General features: G+C 37.8%; 2 protein-coding genes and 2 long non-coding RNA genes across 6 annotated transcripts in view; 2 read left to right on the top strand and 2 right to left on the bottom strand.

Annotated features, from left to right (window-relative positions):
• Sytbeta (Synaptotagmin beta) overlaps positions 1-24,526 on the bottom strand; it is a 60,411-nt gene that overhangs the window by 16,566 nt on the left and 19,319 nt on the right. Inside the window, exon 2 of one of the 2 annotated variants that reach the window (XM_065494008.1) lies at positions 5,159-5,365. In XM_065494008.1, the coding sequence (XP_065350080.1) occupies positions 5,159-5,362 (204 nt within the window). In that variant the 5' untranslated portion in view covers positions 5,363-5,365. Of the gene's footprint in view, positions 1-3,627; positions 3,912-5,158; positions 5,366-24,526 lie in introns of those variants that run through there. The other variant, XM_065494009.1, reaches the window with a different exon arrangement.
• On the top strand, positions 9,627-14,300 carry LOC135947147 (uncharacterized). Of its 2 annotated transcripts, none has more exons than XM_065495782.1 (11): positions 9,627-12,789; positions 12,840-12,998; positions 13,053-13,097; positions 13,148-13,204; positions 13,260-13,313; positions 13,371-13,526; positions 13,581-13,652; positions 13,701-13,814; positions 13,875-13,925; positions 13,979-14,089; positions 14,154-14,300. In XM_065495782.1, exons 1-11 carry the CDS (start codon positions 12,181-12,183, stop codon positions 14,226-14,228), a joined length of 1,503 nt encoding a protein of 500 aa, XP_065351854.1. In that variant the 5' UTR covers positions 9,627-12,180; the 3' UTR covers positions 14,229-14,300. The 2 variants fall into 2 exon arrangements, with proteins under 2 accessions (XP_065351854.1, XP_065351853.1); XM_065495781.1 differs by having other exon boundaries at positions 14,151-14,300.
• Positions 15,190-19,195, top strand: LOC135946290 (uncharacterized). Its single transcript, XR_010575508.1, has 3 exons — positions 15,190-18,086; positions 18,154-18,311; positions 18,374-19,195. It is a non-coding gene; the product is annotated as an uncharacterized LOC135946290 (long non-coding RNA).
• Positions 20,359-24,107, bottom strand: LOC135946282 (uncharacterized). Its single transcript, XR_010575506.1, has 3 exons — positions 21,423-24,107; positions 21,198-21,355; positions 20,359-21,135 (listed from the first exon to the last, which is right to left on the bottom strand). It is a non-coding gene; the product is annotated as an uncharacterized LOC135946282 (long non-coding RNA).

Raw genomic sequence — 24,526 nt, 5'->3', positions numbered from 1 at the left:
TGAAGACGAGTAAAATGGCATGCAGGTTTTGTGAATGCGATTCCTAGAACCCGAGATTTAGTTAACGTATTGATATTTAATTACGTTTTGTACGACCTCCTAAAGACGTTTTTCACCAAATCTTGGCTTCTGAGTATCAGATAAGCAAAAACTGAAAACCGTTCGACTCGTCATGAACTCTCCTAGATATCTGAAGCAGTCTAATGGTTTCAACCCCTTTCCACCCCATCTGAAATGTTAAAAATGCATTTTTCTCAGGATGGAAACAATTTACGCATGTAAAGACTTACTCAAAATTGGCTGGAATTTTATAGTTGCAATGTTTAAACAAAGTTTAATAATTTTCAACTTTATCAGGGAGTCAAGTTAATCTCAATAATATTTTGCACCCTCTAAATACAGATAATAAAATTATTTTGGTCTAAAAATTTTGAAGTAAAAATAACCTCTAATGCATGGATATTTATTCAATTTTATAATGTTATAGTAGTAAGACAATTTTAAGAAAGGTTTTATAGCTCTAAATGTGTGCTCATTTGTACCGAAAATAAAGTCAACTGTCCAAATTTCTAAGCCGTAAATATATAAGTCCCTTTCAACTCGCAGTGCCAACTTTTCAACTGAACTAACAAGGTGTGCTGTTGCCACCAGCTGCGATACGCCACTTTTTAATTGGATTTCATACGCAGTTGACACTAAAGTACCGCAGGACATACAAGGGTAGATATTTGCGAGCGGCGTAATCAACCTGTTGCAGGAAGCAGAGCAAACGGAGCGTGTTCGCAGCCGTGCCGCTGCCGCTGCATCTGCTACGTGCGTGAAAGTGCGCCCCAAACACACACAAGGGACAAATGAGGTGTGCTGTTAATTTCCATCCCGGCGGAGAGCGAGCATGTGATCAGCCAACAACGAGGCAGACCGGCCGTCGTTGCTTCGAAAGAATCTATTCGGTGGACCACGAAATTGGAACGGAGGATTTACTGCGGTTTTTGCTATTTGATGCAATTTTTTACAGGCACAACATCAAATAACAAATATATATGGCTTTTTAGCATCGAAAATTGGTCTATTGAATACACTGTTTGTAGAATTTAACAAAAATTCGTTGCAATAATTAAATCTGGGCCGTGGAACATTTAAATTTCAGTTTTTGCCTAATTTAGCAATGAGTTTTCGCTTGATTTCGATTACTCTAGGCGCGATCTATCAAACGGTGTGCGAATTCTGAGCTTATTTTCATAAATCATGATGATGATCAAACTGTGGCGCAAATTTTCCCAGAAAATTTAACGTGACATTTCAGTTTCATTTTAGCTTTTCCCATTTGTTAAAATTATATTAGGTAAATATATAGAATGATTTTTCCCAATTTTTGGTGCAGATCCAATCAAAATTATATTTTGCCAATTTTCTCAAAAATGTACTCTTGAATTTATTTTATTTGAGTGACAGCAACAAAGGTTTTTTTGTCAGTTTTGCAATTAAATTCTCATGCACGTCAATTATCAATGTTTAAAGCCTGCTTTTGTTCATTCTAATTGGGAAACAAGTTCCTTCGGTGTGCAAAGCACAAAATTTTCGAGTTATTAAATGAAAAAAGCGGTGTATTTGTTTCAAACAACAACAAATTTGGATTTTTGTTAGGAATTTGATACAAATGTAAATGACAGACAAATATAACACTCATGGTTGGTCTTTCCATTTTTATTTCAAGATTTATTTTTTGATTTTATATTTTGGGTGTGAAGTTTCAATCATCTAGCCTTTCTTTCTCGAGGCACAGACAGAGTATAAAGAAAGATCGGCAAGTTTTGCCACCCATAAATTAAAGCTGTCTCTCGAAATCATACGTCAGCACAGCTTCAAAATTATTTAACTTTTTCATTCGGGCCAATTTCTAGGTACGGAATTCAAGCAATATGATTTGCAAGACATTTTATTTTGAAAAAAAATATTTGAAGTAACAAATTTAGATCGTTTTTTGGAATAGTGTAAAACTCAAATATTCGATTGCACGGCTGCAAACCGATTTTATTCCCGTTATTCTCTAATTAAAGAAAAAATAGCCCTTAAAAGGTTCACAGTGATGTACTAAGCAGCTTATTCCTTTGATTCACTACTTGCTTTTTTTTATCTTATTGCGTTGAACGCACAACACAGAGACTAATAAATCTCCAATTTCTTTCAGCGAACACACTTCATTAGGTCTGTGCGATCATGATGCTCTTTTCGCAGAAAGCGTTCTTATTCAACGAGCGATAACGAAGCAGCTAGGAGAATTTGATCGGCGTGTGTGTGCTATCTCGCAATTAGAGTTTGCGGTGCGTAGTGCGTAGAGAGCAACTCGTCAGAGCGCCAGGCCGTATACGGGCTTAATTGAGCTGCGCTCTTGTGCTAATAAGGAAGCGCAAAATTTTGTTTTCGTCCTGCCACGCTCACACGCGTACGTTTTCTCGGAAAAGCTATACGCACATTTCCGTTCGGGGTCGAAGGCAAATATATATTTCCTCGTGATCGATGGATTTTTACACTTTTTCCTGCTCTTGCACAAAATTATTGCTTTCCGCTCTGGTGCCTCTTACACGATCTTTTTCCGTCCTCGCACGCCCTTTATGTATTTCAGAATATGCGTTCAATTTAAAGATTTCGTGTATTTCTGACTCGCTGAAATTGGAAGCGGCACGTCCGTAGGCCGAGTATCAACTTGTCTGGATGCCGAAGTTAAATTGGAAACGAGAGATTGGCAGCTTTTTGCTCATTTTAGATTTGATCCTGGAGGGAACCCTCACAATTATTCAGCAAAGCAACGGTCGATTCTCGCAACGCTGCCGTCGCATTGGGCACCTGGATTCCGTGAACTCTCTCTGTGGACCTTATTAGGTTTCGGGAATGTGCTCATATCGAGTTACAAAACTATTCATAGAAATCAAACATAGCAATGCAAATTGTCTGCAATGCGAGATGAAATTCGTGCTGAATTTGATTCTGTTGCTTAATTTTAGCGCTTGGAAATTATCAATTATGTAAGGCTTCAGCGTTGTTTGTTGTTCTTTGTTTTCAAATGTTACGGAAAATTAAACGGGTGTTGTCAATGATTTTTAATTTCTCTTCGTGATCTATCAAACGGTGTGAAAAAGTCCTTGAATTGTGAAATAAATCGTTGCTTTACATAAAGGAAACAAAGCTCTCTGCTTGATTAGCAGATGATTTTCGCACAAATTTAAACGATAACTAGGAAATTTTTAACCCAATTAACTAAAATTAGGAATTGTTCAGTACAAGTCTATTTTAAAGAACCATTGAATTGTTTAATCAGAAATTAAATTTGTCTGTAATGTAAAACACTTTAAATTATTCCCCTTCCACAAATTACAAAAACAATATTAATTCCTTGAAAATAGTTGAAATTTCTTTCGAGGCGGAAAACCGCAACTGCAAAATGAAGAGCGTCGCGTCAAACCGTGAAAGCTCTTATAATTTGCCTCCAAATTGCTTTCACTTGGGTGAAAATTGAGGTAGGCCACTGCCACAACAAAGAATGCGAAGTCTCATTTAAAGAAAAGACGAGATGGAAGGACACGTGCCCGTCGGACGGGCCCCCGAGGCAGAAGTGGGCCAGATGGGTACCTTTTGTTCAGAGTGGAGGTGCCTCCTGTCTCTGGCGGCGCGAGCCCACGTCTCCAATTTCTTGTGAGCAGCGGCCATAATCTGGTAAACGTTGGTGTTGGCACTAATGATTGCTACCCTAAGTGGACGCTACTTTTCTAGCACAAACCACCCTTACATGTCAGGGAGTGTTGAAAAAGTGGCTTGTGTCACGAGTTCAACAGGTTGACTAGACTATGGCACGGTTGTACTACGGACTACATTGCAACAAACACCACCAGCCTCCTGCATTGGCTGGCTCAATCGATCAGTTCTCGCCACTCGCGGCGAGAGCCACCCTTCCCGCCGCTGGTTCGCCCCAGCGCCACCCGGTGCCGCGTCCGTCCACCCCCAGGGTCACACTTGACGTCAAACCCTGGCTGCTGTTCGCCCAGCCCGCCGTCAGGTGGGGTGAGCACCCCGCGATTTCGCTTTGCCTGCGACGGGCACCGGGATTGCTATACCACTATATATGCGCGTGATAAACATTTTATGTGATTGAGCGCTGAAGCATTTCCCTGGTGACTTGTTCAATAATAATAAAATGGATCGTCTGCAAATGAAAGAACTGTCTGCGGACTTCTTCAAGTTCCTGCACTAAAAAAACCTTTTTTCTGATTACGTGCGATCTAATATATTTCATAAGTTGGATTTTTTTATGGTGTTAAAAAATAAAATACATAAAAAATACGAAATGTGACGGGTAAAAGGACAAAATTTGCATGAGATACACCAGAAATCGCAGTCTTTACTTGCGTCATAACGCAATATTTCGACAAAATCTTCATTTTACAGGTTTTAAAGGACAATTTTTGGAAATTCCAGTTATCAAAAATAAGGTTTGATTTTGATTACTCTCACCGAGCCCAATCGAACAAACACAAAATTTAATGTCCTTGATCTAGATCAAAGGTTAATACTGTTAATTTTAGTTTGCAATTAAAATTTTGGAAATGATCTCAAGATTTTGGAATTTTGAAGATTTGTGCTTAAATGATGGCCCATGATATAAGTGAACTTTTATGAAAATTTTAGATTGATGCTCTTTTTTGTATTCGAGAAATTACTTACTTCAAATTTCAAAGGTCTAAATTGGTTTGTTTTGCAAATCTTGTCCAACTCCAAATCTCGGGTACTATCCATCATAATTGGAAAAACTACTCATCGTTAGTCTCGTCTCAACATTCCCTGACCAGCTGAAGTGGTTTGAAGGTGCACACCCTCAACGTCCGTCTTTCTACCCCTTGCTATAGCACGTATTTTGTTTAGCACGGAAACATCTCAAAATTTCACCAAGCCATTCGATAATTTAACCAATGCAATAATTTCCTTTTTATGTATTATATTTTTTCTCGTTTTACTTTCAGTATCACTCTCACTGCTCTCCTTCTTTGTTATTCAGTTTGCGATGAGCGAACCGCGACCGAAGAAAAAACACGCACAAACAGACCAAGGTGTGCAATTTGCTGCGCACAATTGAGCGATAAAAAAGGCTGTTTGGCTGCTCTCTTACCTGCTGTTGACTGACTGTGTAGTTGTAGTTTGACCCTTGACCTCTAGACTGACGGGAGCCGCTCGAGCTGCAACGCTCCAGGGCGCTCCACTCTTTTGCTTTCCTTTTGTGCGCGTAGTATCGGTAGATGACCAGTGTCATGGCGACTAAGAGGGCCAGGCCGGCCCCCGTGGCGGCGCCCAACACCGCCGATGTCGACGCCATCAGCTGCAAACACAAATAAATCATCTCTACATCATCGATTCTGGACAATACAATGTGATGAAATTCTATTTATAAGAATGTGCATTTTTTAAGTGTGAAATTTCTGAAAAATAGTTTTTACCCTAAATATTCTCTATGGAAAATTGGGAAGAGCTAAAATTTTCGTGGAATGTTGTTAAATTTTCTGAGAAAAGTTTGAATTCTAACCTTTTATTGCCAGGAGGAGTCGAAATTAAGGGAAAAATCTCTGAACACCGTTTAATTTTCAAGAAAATAGGTAAATTCTGAAATTTAGCATTCTTGAATGAATATATGTATATGTTGTTTATGTCTTTTGCGTTGCAGAAGTTAACATCACTTGCCTGAACACTGCCACATAAGGCAATTTCCCCCCAGCTTATTTATATTATCCGAAAATAGGCTGCACATACGACGGCGCACTCTCGATAAATTCAGAAAAAAGCGCGCACGCACATATTCAGCGTTATACCATTATAACAATCTTGAATTGGCTTCGTGTTTACTTGTAGACTTTAAGGAAATTGGTTTGCTCAGCAGACTGGCAACATTCAGTGACTCCAGCTCAACCGACTTCGCTTTTGCTTTTGTTTGTTTATAACAACGAAAGATGGTCGTTTTCATCAGCGAAATTTCCGCTTCACAAACGCTTTTGATGAAAGCTTATTGCGACTGAATTAAACCAATGCCAATTAGAAGCATTTGTTAGGCAATATTTTGATCTTGGTCTTTTTGTACCATTCAAAAGAGCACGTCGCTGCAATGGCGCTTTTTAATCTGCAAGTCGCAAAGGAAAATTTCTGAGGAAAAACAGTGGGAAATTCCAATTATGCTGGCTGCTGCTCCAAATCAAATTACAAGTGCTTGCTGAGGGTAAAAATGCCCGAGAGCAAATATTAAATTACAAAACTGGAGCAGAGGGAAGCGGATACGTTGTACGAAAAGAATTTGTCCGGAATGGAGGATTCAGAAAGCTAGGCATGACAGTAAATTTGTGTGAAAAATGTATGATGACATATTGTATTTAGTTTAGAAAAAACCGGCGAACCGTTTTTTCGAAGCCGACAATCGCGCATCAATAATTGAGCGGCTTTTCACAACTTCGTCCACGCGCGCGATGCTTCCTTGCACTACCACTTGTCTTGGCATATGGAACTGAAGTATTTTAAAATATTTTGTAATGTTCTTTACAAAGAAGAAGAATTTCTGGTATTTCTAGGCATGCATATTGCATTGCCAGCTAAATCTCGGGTTCTAAGTGTCAAAGTTGAAAACTATGCATATAGTTTACCTCAACTTCACGTAAACTAACTAAATAAGAAGTAATTTTTGCATAAAATGCTGAAAAGTATATTTTTATTGATTTTAAGGGGGTAAGGGTTAAAGGGCCTGCATCCTTAAATTATCTTTTACATGCCTCGGGATCGTCAAGACGAATCGAATGGCACGTGTTTCTTGTTAATACGACTCTTAAAGTGATTTCTGTGCAAACATCTTAAAATCATGTTTTTTCGTGATTTTATGTAGTAATTACTGTAAATCTCCGCTTCTATATGGCTCGTATTATTAAACAGAAACACTCTCCGCATTTGCATCTTTTCTCTTTTGGGCAATACGTGTATTTTCAGACGGAACCCATTTTTTGTTTCTAAAAAATTCTTTTCGGATAAAGTTTGACACCCCGAGCAGAGGTGGCCAGGCGCGAAAAGAAAATTATGAATGAGCCGAGTCTGCGCTGAAGCAGACAAAATTTGTCCCCATAGAGATAATTGGATTAGGCCGACACCCCGCAGGCAGCGAGACAAACGAAAGGCTTGATGAATTTCGACAGAAATCATCGCGGGAAACGTTCTTCTTTTCCTCCCTGGCGGAGAGATTTGCGCCGTAAAATTTTATTGCTTTTCCGGCAGTAAAACATATGATTTGCCTCTCACGTGGAAAAGAGCTCCGCTGGGAAATGACGCATCCGACTCATTTATATATATAGCAGCTAGGGGTCAACGACCTTGGTCTCCGAGGGGAAATGAAGGCACACATTCGATTAACGTTATCAGGCAAAGCTCATCACTCTCTGTCGGAGATCATCAAAAATTTCAGCCGCGACGAGAGAAGCAAAAAGCAGCTTTTCCAGGGTTAAAATAGCCAGATCACTGGTTATGGTAGTCCAATGAAATTCTACTCCACGCTCCGAGTTAGGGAGGTCGATGTTTGTCTTGCTCTCGCTCTTGAAAAGCTGCGGCTTTGACGCGATCTAGTTTCAAGGCCCTCGCACTCAGACAAAGATCGAGTGTATTTTGACGTCCAAGCAGACATCAATATTGGCGTCGAGTGTCAGATATTCTGCTTCACATACTTTCTACCGCAATATCTACTTTGAGGCAAACAAAATAGTAAATACGAATCAAGTTTAAAGCGGCTACACTTGGATATTGGGAAGAATAACAAATGCTTAACAGAACATGTTCAAGATTTGAAAATTTTGCAATGCGCAAAAATGCAGCATTGTTTTTTTTTACAAATTGATCGAATTAAGAAGCACTTGAAAGTATTTCTCGCGGAAAAAGTAAGCACGAAATTTCAGAGAGTGGTTGTTTTCGAGAAATGCCACTTAAAAAATCGACTTTTTGGGTTCTTTGCACATCCAAATCTCGAATTCTAACCTTCAGAACTGCAAAAACTACCCACCGTTAGACTCGTCTCAACCTCCAATACCCAGCTAAATGGTTTAAATGGTGCTTACCCTCATCCCCTATCAACCCCATTGCCACAATTTTGATAGCTAAAATTTTGGCATGCTTCCTCTGAACTTTAAAATATTATAAATCCTAAAACAAATTTTTTGTTTAAATTACACGCAAATTAATAAAAAAAATTCCAGAGTCATAAAGTGTTTTACTTTTTTGAGGGGGTTGAAGTATAGCAACTTAGGAGTGGAGTAAGCATCCCTAAACCCTTCAGCTGGTTAGGGGAGATCTAGGTTAGTCCAACAGTGGGTGGTTTTTACAAATCTGATGGTTAGAAACCGAGATTTGGATTTGCAAGTATAACAAAAATTGCATAATTCCTATTTTTTCTAGTTTTGCAATGAATTATCTGGAAAACAAAAAGTCCATCACTATAAAACATTTTGCAAAGTTCCCACTTGTCATGGGACACCTTCAAGCACATTTTCTAAATTTCAAAATATATTTATATTTTATTATTTAAACCTTATTTTCAAAGTTTATGGAAATATGTCTGTTGAAATATAATTGCTAATTTATCTAATTCCCCTTTATGTACTTTAAGGAAAAAGATGCACTACCTCCACAAACTTAAATATCCATGGATACAAAATATTCATAATTCGGAAAAATATGCATTCAATTTGAAAAATGGCGGAACCCCCCGCAAAAAAACAGTGTTTGGCAATGCAGTGGGATTTTCGAGGAAAATGCGTGTTTTTGCGAGCCCTGTTAAAATCTCATTAGCTTATTTCCATATCTACTCTAAGATATCAATTCTTAGCTCTCCTCATATCAGATTTTCACACACAATCCTATCTGCTTTCCATACAAAAGAGCCCCTCTATTCATTCCACGTCATGCCGACCAACCTGATCAGCATTCCCATCGTCCTTTTGGCTCGACTGAGGGCGTTTTTTTCTCTCTTGCAAGGTTAAACCTGATGGGAATTTCTAATAGAGTTGAGTGCGCGCCAGATATGGAAGAGGGGTCACAACATCTTTCATTCCACACCCTTGTTCACTGTAGCAGAAGATTCCACCCTCCTGTATACATACCGATGCATACTTACTCGTCTCGGCAAACACAAAACGGGCTCAAACTTTCGCAATAAATCACTTCAGCCTCTCGCTCCAAACCGCTCTCGTGAGTAATGTACATGCGTCTGACGTGCGCAAATTGAGGCCTAGAGTGGCATATTGCTTAACAAGATTAGACCAAATGATTGACAATATTTCAAATAGAATTGTCACTGAGTGAGAGACACAAACTTGCTCCTTTCCCTCTTCCGGATTTGATTAATTTAGTTGTTGTTCTCCAAGAACTGAATAAGCGAATGGAAACTTTTTGTCATAAAATAAAATAGGAATTTAAGTAGCGAGACAGTCCTGACCATTTGAAAGGCATGAGAAGAATATAAGATGGATAGGAAACTGGCAAAAAAGCCGATTTCCTATCCACCTTGGTGGAGGGGTGGGTATGGGGAGAGGTCAATCCTTATTGGGTATGGGGAGGGAAGACTGAAGTGGTAATGTTGAAATAGTGTGCAAAGGGAGGTGGGAAAATGTCATGCTCGCTACGGTGACTGAGCGTAATCTGGATCTCGACAATATGTTGAAATAGTGCGTAAAGGGAGAATGTTCATCCTGAATATGTCATGCTCGCAAAGGGAGGCCAGAGTGCTTGCCAAAGATCCATGTTCATGGATCTTTCCAAAAAAAAATATGACGCGCATGCTCACAAAGGAATCACTGATGTTGGAATAAGGCAGAATGTCGTGGCGCGTGCAGAATGAAAAAACACTCGGTCTCCCCTGCAAGGAGAAAATATGAGGCGCTTGCTCACAAAGGAATCACAGATGTTGGAATAAGGCAGAATGTCGTGGTGCGTGCAGAATAAAAAAACACTCGGTATCCCCTGCAAGAAAAAATATGACTCGCTTGCTCACAAAGGAATCACAGATGTTGGAATAAGGTAGAATGTCGCAGCGTGTGCAAAGGGAGAATGAAAAAGCATTGAGTCACCCGTGCAAGGACAAAATATGACGCGCATGCTCACAAAGGAATCACAGATGTTGGAATAAGGCAGAATGTCGCAGCGTGCAAAGGGAGAATAAAAAAAACACTCGGTATCCCCTGCAAGAAAAAATATGACGCGCTTGCTCGCTAAAGGAAAAAAAGTGTGTGGACTGCTGCAGTGTGAAAAAATTGACTCTACTCTGTAGAACAAAAATAATTTTAAGAAATGAAAAGAGCGTCTGTTATTTTTTATGCTCTTTATTTAGTTGAAAGTCTTACAATGTCACATATCGTATCAGGCTGTGAAATAGTGCTATTGTTGTATTGGTTTTTTGACACAAACAATTTCGTTGAATTCACGTCTAAGCCCGGATGACTTTTGTGTGGAGGGAATTTCATGAAATATTGTGAAGGTCTGGGTGTATTGACATATCACAAAAGCAAATGTATATATATACACGCTCAACAAATTTCACAAGAAGACTAACATGAGAGAAAACAGTCTTTTCAAAAATAAAAACGCCTATTGCATCATCTCACAACTATTGTTGAACGAATTTCACAAGAAGGTTAAAATGAAAGAAACAGTAGGGGGCCTTTCAAAGGAAAGGTTAGGGTGAATGAGCATTGCATGTTGAAAAGTTTCACAAGAATATTAGAATGAAAGAAACAGTAGGTGTTCTTTCGCAGGGAAGGTCAGGGTGAATTGATATATACCATTATATGCTGAACAAATTTCACAAGAATATTAGAATGAAAGAAACAGTAGGGAGTCTTTCAAGATGAAATAAAACATACCTCGGTTCATCAATTAGAAAGTTGTCACGAGGGTGCGACCTCCAAGAGATTAGAAATGCGACTGTTGTCTAGAGATCAGGGTGTATTAACATATCACAATTACTATTGTATGTTGAACGAATTTCACAAGAAGATTAAAATTAATAAAAGAAACAGTAGGTGGTCTTTCAAAGGGCAGGTCAGGGTGAATTGATATATACCATTATATGCTGAACAAATTTCACAAGAATATTAGAATGAAAGAAACAGTAGGGAGTCTTTCAAGATGAAATAAAACATACCTCGGTTCATCAATTAGAAAGTTGTCACGAGGGTGCGACCTCCAAGAGATTAGAAATGCGACTGTTGTCTAGAGATCAGGGTGTATTAACATATCACAATTACTATTGTATGTTGAACGAATTTCACAAGAAGATTAAAATTAATAAAAGAAACAGTAGGTGGTCTTTCAAAGGGCAGGTCAGGGTGAATCGATATATCACATTGTATGCTGAACAAATTTCACAAGAATATTAGAATGAAAGAAACAGTAGGTAGTCTTTCAAAGGTGAAATAAAACATATATTACCTCGGCTCAAATATCTGCTGGATAGTCAGAGAAAGATGAAGACGTTTCACAACGGCAGGCCTTTACTTCGTCCCGATACGATGTCTGATCGTGGCGGTGTGCAGCCCTTAACAGAGACTCAGCTTGCTGTTAAGTCAATCTATGTTGAGAGTCTTCCACCAGTAATTGATTTTGATTGCGCTGGATATGCAATCCTTGAAAACATCCCAGAAGAAGCTCTCCAAGCTTTGTCACAAGTTGAAAACTCTAACTCTGATGATGTGCAGCAAAATGTGAGTACTATATATATATACAATCTTCAATATTATATTTCTGAAAATCTATGATACAAACTCAAGAGTAGTTAAAATATTTCATGATCAAGATAAAAATCTACACACCCAAACTATTTTTTCTGTTTGGTATTGCAACCTTTCATTTAATACCAAAAAAAAATAAGATCAAACTTTTTTTCTTAACACCTGTCATGTAAACTTTATTTCTAAGTAACAAAAACGTCTTGAATAACTAAAAAAACTTTGTTGCAACGAGTCAAATAATTTAGATTATGATGCCCTCAACGTTTATTTAGTCGATGAGGCTTCTAAGTTAGCTCGGATCACGTCAGAGTTGTTAGCGGAGGTGAATGTAAATTGTCGCAGTGCCTCAGTTCCCTACACTGAAGAGGCACTACCTACGGAGAACGTGCAGCCGATGGATCTAGGCGGGGTGCCACTCCTTCAAGAAGCGCCACAGCACAATTCTTCCGTCAATACGCAAGACGAATATGCAGGCAGGAGTTTAAATGAAGAATCCCTTGGTACAATGCGAGTACCTTTACAAGAGATAATTCTAAACGAAGCCAACCAAGATCCAAAACTTCAAGCTGAAATACCACGCAGTATAAGAGACCGTATACGAGACCTGCACGCCCAAATGCAAAAACATGATGTTGAGGGTAAAAATCATCTTAACGAAATTGATAAAAAACGAAAAGACCAAGATGCGACTATCACCCGCAATCATCAAATCGTGAAGAGTATTCAGGCTGCATGTTCAGCTGTTGCAGAAAAATTGAAGAAGGAGCAAGAGCAGTTGAAGGAGAAAGAGGAGAGAAAAAAACAGAGTGACAACGCTGAAGATGTGCTTAAACAATTACTGGCGGAGGAAAAAAATATTGATAAGAATATAGAAGACAATAGGAATATAATATCAAGCTACAAAAAATTCAACGACCAGTGTTGTCAACAGAGGGTGAAGCAGTATCAAGATGAAATCAAGAGTAAAAAAGAAAAACTCAAAGAAATGAAAGAAAATAAATCTGTAAGTATTTTTCAAAAAATCCATGTGAAACTAATTGTATTCTATTGCAGTATGTTGATGACCTCAACCAATCGTTAAATGAAAATGATGATCAATATAAGAAGTTAAAGGATCTTGCAATCGCCGAGCAAAAAGAAGTTAAAAAACGTATGAAAAATCAGCTGGAAGCCCTGACAAAAGAGCTCAACACGGCGAATAAACCAAAAAAGGTAGATAATGCCTTCTGCATACACTTTAAACACATACTAATTTTAAAATTGCAGAGGCTGGTGTCGATTTTATCATTGAGTCATCCGATACATAATAAGGTAGTATATTTAACAGTAAATACAGAATATGATTTAATAAAAATGTTTAGAGGGCAAAGCTAACTGAAGATTCTACTGGAGACCTTGCGGTGCCATCAACGTCACGGGTAAGTTCAGTTTATATATAAAATTATTCACAGGCTAAAAAAATAATTTTAACAGGCTCACGACAGCGTTTATATGGGATCTCTTCAACCTAGTGTGACAGACAAAAATGTGAGTGTACCTCTTATTTACGCTTTTATATTTCATTGACATCATCTCACTTTATAGCCAACACAAAAAGATGTGCCAGAGGCAACTAGTACAACCGCAGACGAAAACATTCCGAAGAAAATAAAAAAGAGAATCGAGGCTCAATCATATAAGGAACAGATAGAACACCTCGGAATTTTAACATCAATCAACGCTGCTATCATGAAGAAAGCCGTGAGAAAAATAAAATACATAAAAAGTATTATTCCTAACTTATATTTATTTTAGGGGCTCGACGCTGATGGTAGAAAATTCAGGCAGCTTAACACAAACGTAAATGCCATTAAGGTAGTCAGAAAGGTAAATAATTTCACCTAAAATCGCTTTGGTTCTTATAAATATTTATAGGCGGAAACTGACGTCTTGAGAGCAACCATGACTGCCCTTCAAAAGCAAGACGGGATTAAGGGAAAAGATCTCAAACCGGCTGCCAATAAATTTCTAGAGAACCTAGAAATAAAAGTAAGCGGTATTGTACACTCTCTAATCCAAATAATAATAATAATGCATTTCACGTTCTAGCCTCGTAAAGGATTTGAAGAAGTTGATGAGTGCGTTAACACGTTTGCTATGGTGAGTTACAATTTAACATACGCATGTACAAATCTAATGATTTTTATTTTTAGAAACTTGCCGCAACTCACAAAAACATTTGCTCGTTATTCCGTGATGTGGCCCATAAACTGAAGAACAAACTGGACAATGATGTATTTGAAGAGTTTTCAGAGTATTGCAAGGTGAATAGGAAAAAAAATATATCAATCAAGCATCCTATATAATGGATTTTTTCTGTTAAAGCAGGACACGAAAAACCAGCCTGGGGAAGCTTCAGCACCTAATCAGGTAAAGAAGAAAAAAAAACTTTTTAATAAATAGTGGTACTGGAAAAATCACTCATGGCTCATCAACCATATTTCCTTGTGTAGAAAATAAATGAAATAAAAAATAAAAATATTGTTTTTGTTGCCATACAAACAAACTTTACATAAAATGTTAAAAGACACTTTACTATCTCAAAAATTTACTTCAAATTCACTAAAACTAAATAATTTAATAAAATCAACCTCTGGCTAGAAAAATATTAAGAATAAGTTATTTGCAGATTGATCGAAAATCAGAGAAAATAAATTTTATGCAGAAAAAAAGGAAGACTTTATCGAGTGTTTTTTTTGAGCTATGAGTTATTTGTCTTTACTACGCTGAAAAAAATCTATTATCTATATTTTGACATCACTTTATTGGCGCTGAAATTTTATAGATTGCACTTTTTTATTCGTCTGCATAGCCCAGAGATTTCACATAACGCTAGTTTCAGCAGTGATAGTAAAATAATATTATTTTGCATAAAGTGGTTCAATAATATGAGACATTAACTTTTCTCTTTTAAGAAGTATACTAAATGTTATTTACTCGCAGGTTGGATTAGGAGCGACGAATCGTGAAAATACAGCACAGACACCCAGAGAACATGAAATGCAGCGTCTAGAAAAAAATTATTGAAGGTGCGCGTGAATTAAATTCTAACGACTCCCAAATAGAGGAATTGATAAATTTAGAACCTGTTGAAGGACCTCGAGACGGAGCAAAAATCATTCAAAATAACAAGTAGGGCGATTCGTACTCTTGAACAATTCAAAATGCGGTATACTAAATGCAAAGTTGAAGTGCTAAACATTAAAGCACAACCACAAATGTCCTTTTTGCTAGCCCTTGTTGATTGCGCTGAGTACATGATTGAAGATGTACACAAACTTGATTTTATAGGGTTTGTGATCTCTACAAACCAAGACCAGACATTGACGATACCTTTTATTCGACGGGCTCAATTCACCCCAGAAGTAATAACAAATCAAGTCCAATCATTCGCCCAGTCTGCAAGAGAATTTGTAGCTAGTAACGCGTTTCAACTTGACGTAATAGTAGCAGCCGATCTGCACGGCGGGGGTGGTCGATTTAAAAAGAACCTTAACGCTACGGAACAGAGATCTATTGTTACATCGAAAAACCATAAAAGGAATGGTTTGCTCTCAAAAGCATTACGTGCTGGGAAGTTTGATGTAAACATTCAACAGAAAATGTGTGTATTGTTTACAGTTGTTACTGGTAAAAAATTTTGCGAGTATAAGGAAAAGTTGAAAATTGTGGGAAATGATCCTAATGCAAATCAGAGTAGAAAAATTGAACTAGATAATGAGTGGAAAGATGTCACCAAGCAACAGTCACGAGACTTTGTTAATGACGTAATGTGGTTTCTCAAAAATTTAAACTTGTCTCTAGAGGAAGGTGCCGGTACCGAACACCTCAAAAGAATTCAACAGCTTTTGGGAAACGACTATAAATTAATTGTTTACTCGGGCCATTCAAACGAATCTCGTTCGTTCGGTTCAGCTTATTCACCAGGAGATGAATCTAAAAAGCATATTTATCTAGCCTACGACCAAGAGACACATATCATTATGATATGATGAAAAACCCTGCAAGTTATCTTTTGTCAAAATTTTACTGTACGTTTTGCGAAAAAGAGCTTTTTTTTTAACGAACGTCACGCTGACTGTCCCGGATCAAAATGCGCCAAGTGCAACCTTGTGTGTAAGTCAGACGTTCGATTGCCTGAGAAAAGAAATTGTGACGACTGCAACTTTGAATTCTTGACAAATATGTGTTTTGAGGGGCACAAAGAGCAAAGGAAATGCGAAGAGAGGAAAATATGTTGAAAATGCTGTTTGCTTATCGATTACAAGCTTTTAAACGGAAAGAATCGTATTTGTAACACGCGGCACTGTCAAAATTGTGAAAAATTCGTAAAACTTCCACACGTCTGCTACATTCGCAAACCTAGACCTAGCAAGAATCTCGAGGAGAAAGATAGCAATACTTTAATAACTTTTGCTGATTTTGAATGTACACAGCTAACACAGCACGATGAGGTGCTTGCAGACAATCGCGATGGAGTACGCAGAATCCATAGAGTAAATTTAGTCTGTTCTCAAACGGTATATAAAAATTGTCGAGATAGAGAGATTAACGAAGAAGGTCCACAATGCGAAGTGTGTGGAATGCGTGAATTATGCATTTCGAATATTAACGATCCTAACTTGAACGTCGTCAAAGCTTTTCTCGAAATGCTTAATGAAAAAAGCAGCGGGAAACATCGACCAGACAATTAGAAGGGCAGTTTATCAGACCATGTGTGCTTGTTTCACAATCTTAAAGGTTATGACGGAGTCTTAATATTGAACGAAATACTGCGAAGCAACAAGTGGACCGTGAAAACTGTAATACTTAATGGATTGACCGTAATGCAGCTGGAGATTGTGTACATTGAGTCAGGCGCAAGAATTACGTTTAAGGATTTCATAAATTTTGTGCCATACAGTCTTAGCAAATTACCAAAAGCATTCAAACTGAGCAATGATTTAGCAAAAGGATATTTCCCGCATTTGTTCAATCGACCAGAAAATTACACGTATAGAGAAAAAAAAATTACCGGCAATGGAGTTCTATGATCCGACAAATATGGGCGTTTCCCAGTACGAGGCAATCATAGGTTGGTATGAAAAGAAGTGAGGCGTCTAGAGGAATCAGATGATGAAGTGTTTGATTTCCCTGCTGAGATTGTAAAGTACTGCAAAAACGATGTGACAATTTTGAGACAGACTGCATTACAATTTAGTTCATTCTTCGAAACTTATGCGTGTATAGTCCTTTTCTTGAATCAATAACGATTGCTTCCCTTGTAAGTCTTTTGTATAGAAGGAACTTTTACAAACCAAAATCTATAGGATTGATACCGCGGAGTGATTCATATAGAACCAACCAAAGTAAGGAAGCTTTGATGTATTTTAGATATTTAGAAACGGAACAAAACCTGGTCAATCTCAAGCACGCTGGCAATGGTCAAGAAGAGATAGTCGGAGGATATCCTGTTGACGCACTATATAGACACATCAACTAATACTGTATACCAATATATGGGTGACTACTGGCATTTCTGTCCAGATTGCTATCCAGACGACGAAAAGGCCAACTTCGAGGCTAAAAAACAATACGAATCTGGACTGGCTAGAAGACAGGCAACATTTTTGCGAACCAGAACGCTGGAAAAATTGAAATACAGTGTTTTAGAGATGTATGGATGTAAATTTAAGGCATTATTGAAAGATCAACCACAAGTTAAGGAGAAATTACTGAAAGATCCGATTGTTCAAAAAGGATATTTGCGTGCAAGAAATTGCCTAAGCGGTGGTCGTACTAATAGTGTTATTTTGTGGCACGAATGTGGGCATGACGAGGAAATTAATTATTATGATTTTACTTCCCTCTATCCGACCACACAGAAATACTGTGAGTACATTGTAGTTCATCCTACAGTGTACACTACAAATTTCCCTAGTCTCGACTCTGTAAAGGGTTTTGTTTTCTGTAGAGTGTTGCCTCCAGATTCTCTTTACCACCCTGTACTACCACAAAAAGTTGGAGATAAACTTTTGTTCCATCTCTGTAAAAAATGTGCCACTCAAAAAATCACAATTCTCCATACTGCACCCACACCGATGAGGAAAGATCATACGGTGGCTCTTGGAGTTCGTGGGAGCTGAACTTGGCTAGGAAATTTGGATACAAGATCACTGAAATTACGAAATCTGGCACTACGAGAAAACAACCAAGTACAAGAAGAATGAAGATGAAGGCCTTTTCACCAGTTTTGTAAACGCTTTCCTAAAATTGAAGCAGGTAAAAAAAATCTCCTAATAAAAGTGCTTATGCAGCATAGCTTAATTCGCTCGTTTCTGATTTTAAGGAAGCATCAGGTTGGCCAGAAAACAACATGTCTAACGAGGACAAGAAAAAATACATCGAGTCATATGCGATCGAAGAAAGCATTGATCTGGACGAGAGTAAAATCGAAAAGAATGAGGTCATAAGAACTGTAGCAAAACTCTGCCTTAATTCGCTATGGTGAGCAATTTTTAACTATAGCTAAACTATTTAGGATAATTTATATCTGCAACTTGTTATAGGGGGAAATTTGGACAAAACGCAAGAAGCAAAACAGCAGTCATTGAGGTTCGCAGCAGGCTCCTTGAACTTCTCTCTGCCCCTAGCGTCACTGTGACCAATATTATGTGTGATGCAACATCCAAAGCAGTAGTTCAGTACAATGACGATCAGGATACTTTGAATAATGTAAATGTTTTGGTAGCAGCGTTGACTACTAGTCACGCAAGAATTATGCTATACCAGCTTTTACACATTTTCTAGGTAAGAAGGTTCTAGCATTTGACACCGATAGCGTTATTTACACTCAAAAGAAAGGAACACCTCTGCTTAAGACCGGTCGATTCTTAGGGTGTTTGACAGATGAAGTAGCCGAATATGGTGAGGGTTCCAAAATAACCAAATACGCATCTCTTGGTCCTAAAAAACCATTGTTTTGTTGTACAAAAAACCAGACGGAACTTGCAAAGAAGTGAGAAAATGTAAGGGTATAACATATTGAAACAAAATAATATCCAGGAAACTCTAGCATGGAGTCAATTGAAAAAATTGCTTAACGGAGAGGTTGATGAAATCAATATTCAAATTCACAACAAAATTCAAAGATCATCCGATTTCCAAATTTATTCGGAAAATGGTACTAAGAAAATGCGATTGGTCTATGATAAAAGAGTATTGATTTCCAAATATGAAACAATCCCTTGGGGCACAAAGAGGGGTGCTAAAGAACCTATCCACGATGAAAATATTGTGATTGATGAACTGGAATATTAGAAACCATATCCCTTGAATTGGACATGCAATACTTCTCCGTTTATTTGAATTGATTTTATAAATTTTTTAATATCAGATTTGTAGAATGTAAATTTGTAATAAATCGAACACGATTTGAAAATTATATGTATATTGTTTCAATGATTTCCACAAAAAAAAGTTAAGATTTATAAACTAGTTTTGAATGTAAAAAAATAAGTTGCTATGGAAAATTTCGTATAATCATCAAATTGAAATTTGCTAAAGGTTTTGTCTTCTTCTTATGTAATCGCTAGGAAAATTTTAAATAAAAATGGTTGGTTTTAAATTTTGAAAGAAATTTATTGGTTGCAATACAAATTATTTCTCATTGTTTACAACATGGATCTTGCCAGAAAAATATGACGCGCATGCTCGCAAAGGTAGTGGTAGCGAACTGGAATAGGAAAGCGCGATCGCTTGTGCAAAGGGAGAATGCATGTGAACGCTACTTCATGGATCTTGACAGAAAAAATGACACGCATGCTCGCAAAGGGTGTGTAGGATAGCGAGCTGGAAAGCACGATCGCTGGCTGAGCGCTTGCAAAGGAAAAGCATAGGAGCATTGAGCCTCCCATGCAAGAAAAATATGACCACGCACTTTTTCTGTGTTCTATTGTGAGCATGCGCGACATATTTTTCTTGCATGGGAGACTCAATGCTTTTTTCATACTCCCTTTGCATGCGATCAGCCACCGATCGTGCTTTCCAGCTCGCTATCCTACACACCCTTTGCGAGCATGCGTGTCATTTTTTCTGTCAAGATCCATGAAGTAGCGTTCACATGCATTCTCCCTTTGCACAAGCGATCGCACTTTCCTATTCCAGTTCGCTACCACTACCTTTGCGAGCATGCGCGTCATATTTTTCTGGCAAGATCCATGTTGTAAACAATGAGAAATAATTTGTATTGCAACCAATAAATTTCTTTCAAAATTTAAAACCAACCATTTTTATTTAAAATTTTCCTAGCGATTACATAAGAAGAAGACAAAACCTTTAGCAAATTTCAATTTGATGATTATACGAAATTTTCCATACCAACTTATTTTTTACATTCAAAAACTAGTTTATAAATCTTAACTTTTTTTGTGGAAATCATTGAAACAATATACATATAATTTTCAAATCGTGTTCGATTTATTACAAATTTACATTCTACAAATCTGATATTAAAAAATTTATAAAATCAATTCAAATAAACGGAGAAGTATTGCATGTCCAATTCAAGGGATATGGTTTCTAATATTCCAGTTCATCAATCACAATATTTTCATCGTGGATAGGTTCTTTAGCACCCCTCTTTGTGCCCCAAGGGATTGTTTCATATTTGGAAATCAATACTCTTTTATCATAGACCAATCGCATTTTCTTAGTACCATTTTCCGAATAAATTTGGAAATCGGATGATCTTTGAATTTTGTTGTGAATTTGAATATTGATTTCATCAACCTCTCCGTTAAGCAATTTTTTCAATTGACTCCATGCTAGAGTTTCCTGGATATTATTTTGTTTCAATATGTTATACCCTTACATTTTCTCACTTCTTTGCAAGTTCCGTCTGGTTTTTTGTACAACAAAACAATGGTTTTTTAGGACCAAGAGATGCGTATTTGGTTATTTTGGAACCCTCACCATATTCGGCTACTTCATCTGTCAAACACCCTAAGAATCGACCGGTCTTAAGCAGAGGTGTTCCTTTCTTTTGAGTGTAAATAACGCTATCGGTGTCAAATGCTAGAACCTTCTTACCTAGAAAATGTGTAAAAGCTGGTATAGCATAATTCTTGCGTGACTAGTAGTCAACGCTGCTACCAAAACATTTACATTATTCAAAGTATCCTGATCGTCATTGTACTGAACTACTGCTTTGGATGTTGCATCACACATAATATTGGTCACAGTGACGCTAGGGGCAGAGAGAAGTTCAAGGAGCCTGCTGCGAACCTCAATGACTGCTGTTTTGCTTCTTGCGTTTTGTCCAAATTTCCCCCTATAACAAGTTGCAGATATAAATTATCCTAAATAGTTTAGCTATAGTTAAAAATTGCTCACCATAGCGAATTAAGGCAGAGTTTTGCTACAGTTCTTATGACCTCATTCTTTTCGATTTTACTCTCGTCCAGATCAATGCTTTCTTCGATCGCATATGACTCGATGTATTTTTTCTTGTCCTCGTTAGACATGTTGTTTTCTGGCCAACCTGATGCTTCCTTAAAATCAGAAACGAGCGAATTAAGCTATGCTGCATAAGCACTTTTATTAGGAGATTTTTTTTACCTGCTTCAATTTTAGGAAAGCGTTTACAAAACTGGTGAAAAGGCCTTCATCTTCATTCTTCTTGTACTTGGTTGTTTTCTCGTAGTGCCAGATTTCGTAATTTCAGTGATCTTGTATCCAAATTTCCTAGCCAAGTTCAGCTCCCACGAACTCCAAGAGCCACCGTATGATCTTTCCTCATCGGTGTGGGTGCAGTATGGAGAATTGTGATTTTTTGAGTGGCACATTTTTTACAGAGATGGAACAAAAGTTTATCTCCAACTTTTTGTGGTAGTACAGGGTGGTAAAGAGAATCTGGAGGCAACACTCTACAGAAAACAAAACCCTTTACAGAGTCGAGACTAGGGAAATTTGTAGTGTACACTGTAGGATGAACTACAATGTACTCACAGTATTTCTGTGTGGTCGGATAGAGGGAAGTAAAATCATAATAATTAATTTCCTCGTCATGCCCACATTCGTGCCACAAAATAACACTATTAGTACGACCACCGCTTAGGCAATTTCTTGCACGCAAATATCCTTTTTGAACAATCGGATCTTTCAGTAATTTCTCCTTAACTTGTGGTTGATCTTTCAATAATGCCTTAAATTTACATCCATACATCTCTAAAACACTGTATTTCAATTTTTCCAGCGTTCTGGTTCGCAAAAATGTTGCCTGTCTTCTAGCCAGTCCAGATTCGTATTGTTTTTTAGCCTCGAAGTTGGCCTTTTCGTCGTCTGGATAGCAATCTGGACAGAAATGCCAGTAGTCACCCATATATTGGTATACAGTATTAGTTGATGTGTCTATATAGTGCGTCAACAGGATATCCTCCGACTATCTCTTCTTGACCATTGCCAGCGTGCTTGAGATTGACCAGGTTTTGTTCCGTTTCTAAATATCTAAAATACATCAAAGCTTCCTTACTTTGGTTGGTTCTATATGAATCACTCCGCGGTATCAATCCTATAGATTTTGGTTTGTAAAAGTTCCTTCTATACAAAAGACTTACAAGGGAAGCAATCGTTATTGATTCAAGAAAAGGACTATACACGCATAAGTTTCGAAGAATGAACTAAATTGTAATGCAGTCTGTCTCAAAATTGTCACATCGTTTTTGCAGTACTTTACAATCTCAGCAGGGAAATCAAACACTTCATCATCTGATTCCTCTAGACGCCTCACTTCTTTTCATACCAACCTATGATTGCCTCGTACTGGGAAACGCCCATATTTGTCGGATCATAGAACTCCATTGCCGGTAATTTTTTTTTCTCTATACGTGTAATTTTCTGGTCGATTGAACAAATGCGGGAAATATCCTTTTGCTAAATCATTGCTCAGTTTGAATGCTTTTGGTAATTTGCTAAGACTGTATGGCACAAAATTTATGAAATCCTTAAACGTAATTCTTGCGCCTGACTCAATGTACACAATCTCCAGCTGCATTACGGTCAATCCATTAAGTATTACAGTTTTCACGGTCCACTTGTTGCTTCGCAGTATTTCGTTCAATATTAAGACTCCGTCATAACCTTTAAGATTGTGAAACAAGCACACATGGTCTGATAAACTGCCCTTCTAATTGTCTGGTCGATGTTTCCCGCTGCTTTTTTCATTAAGCATTTCGAGAAAAGCTTTGACGACGTTCAAGTTAGGATCGTTAATATTCGAAATGCATAATTCACGCATTCCACACACTTCGCATTGTGGACCTTCTTCGTTAATCTCTCTATCTCGACAATTTTTATATACCGTTTGAGAACAGACTAAATTTACTCTATGGATTCTGCGTACTCCATCGCGATTGTCTGCAAGCACCTCATCGTGCTGTGTTAGCTGTGTACATTCAAAATCAGCAAAAGTTATTAAAGTATTGCTATCTTTCTCCTCGAGATTCTTGCTAGGTCTAGGTTTGCGAATGTAGCAGACGTGTGGAAGTTTTACGAATTTTTCACAATTTTGACAGTGCCGCGTGTTACAAATACGATTCTTTCCGTTTAAAAGCTTGTAATCGATAAGCAAACAGCATTTTCAACATATTTTCCTCTCTTCGCATTTCCTTTGCTCTTTGTGCCCCTCAAAACACATATTTGTCAAGAATTCAAAGTTGCAGTCGTCACAATTTCTTTTCTCAGGCAATCGAACGTCTGACTTACACACAAGGTTGCACTTGGCGCATTTTGATCCGGGACAGTCAGCGTGACGTTCGTTAAAAAAAAAGCTCTTTTTCGCAAAACGTACAGTAAAATTTTGACAAAAGATAACTTGCAGGGTTTTTCATCATATCATAATGATATGTGTCTCTTGGTCGTAGGCTAGATAAATATGCTTTTTAGATTCATCTCCTGGTGAATAAGCTGAACCGAACGAACGAGATTCGTTTGAATGGCCCGAGTAAACAATTAATTTATAGTCGTTTCCCAAAAGCTGTTGAATTCTTTTGAGGTGTTCGGTACCGGCACCTTCCTCTAGAGACAAGTTTAAATTTTTGAGAAACCACATTACGTCATTAACAAAGTCTCGTGACTGTTGCTTGGTGACATCTTTCCACTCATTATCTAGTTCAATTTTTCTACTCTGATTTGCATTAGGATCATTTCCCACAATTTTCAACTTTTCCTTATACTCGCAAAATTTTTTACCAGTAACAACTGTAAACAATACACACATTTTCTGTTGAATGTTTACATCAAACTTCCCAGCACGTAATGCTTTTGAGAGCAAACCATTCCTTTTATGGTTTTTCGATGTAACAATAGATCTCTGTTCCGTAGCGTTAAGGTTCTTTTTAAATCGACCACCCCCGCCGTGCAGATCGGCTGCTACTATTACGTCAAGTTGAAACGCGTTACTAGCTACAAATTCTCTTGCAGACTGGGCGAATGATTGGACTTGATTTGTTATTACTTCTGGGGTGAATTGAGCCCGTCGAATAAAAGGTATCGTCAATGTCTGGTCTTGGTTTGTAGAGATCACAAACCCTATAAAATCAAGTTTGTGTACATCTTCAATCATGTACTCAGCGCAATCAACAAGGGCTAGCAAAAAGGACATTTGTGGTTGTGCTTTAATGTTTAGCACTTCAACTTTGCATTTAGTATACCGCATTTTGAAT

This window comes from Cloeon dipterum, chromosome X (assembly GCF_949628265.1).
Source record: "Cloeon dipterum chromosome X, ieCloDipt1.1, whole genome shotgun sequence".
NCBI classification, from domain to species: domain Eukaryota; kingdom Metazoa; phylum Arthropoda; class Insecta; order Ephemeroptera; family Baetidae; genus Cloeon; species Cloeon dipterum.
Note: the sequence above shows the minus strand (reverse complement) of the source record. Positions and strands in the feature narration are given on the sequence as shown.

Coding starts and splice junctions, on each gene's coding strand:
- LOC135947147 (XM_065495781.1), top strand. CDS start 12,181: ATGGATCTAGGCGGGGTGCCACTCCTTCAAGAAGCGCCACAGCACAAT. Junction 13,098..13,147: donor GTCATCCGATACATAATAAG/GTAGTATATTTA, acceptor AAAAATGTTTAG/AGGGCAAAGCTAACTGAAGA. Junction 13,527..13,580: donor CTGCTATCATGAAGAAAGCC/GTGAGAAAAATA, acceptor TATTTATTTTAG/GGGCTCGACGCTGATGGTAG.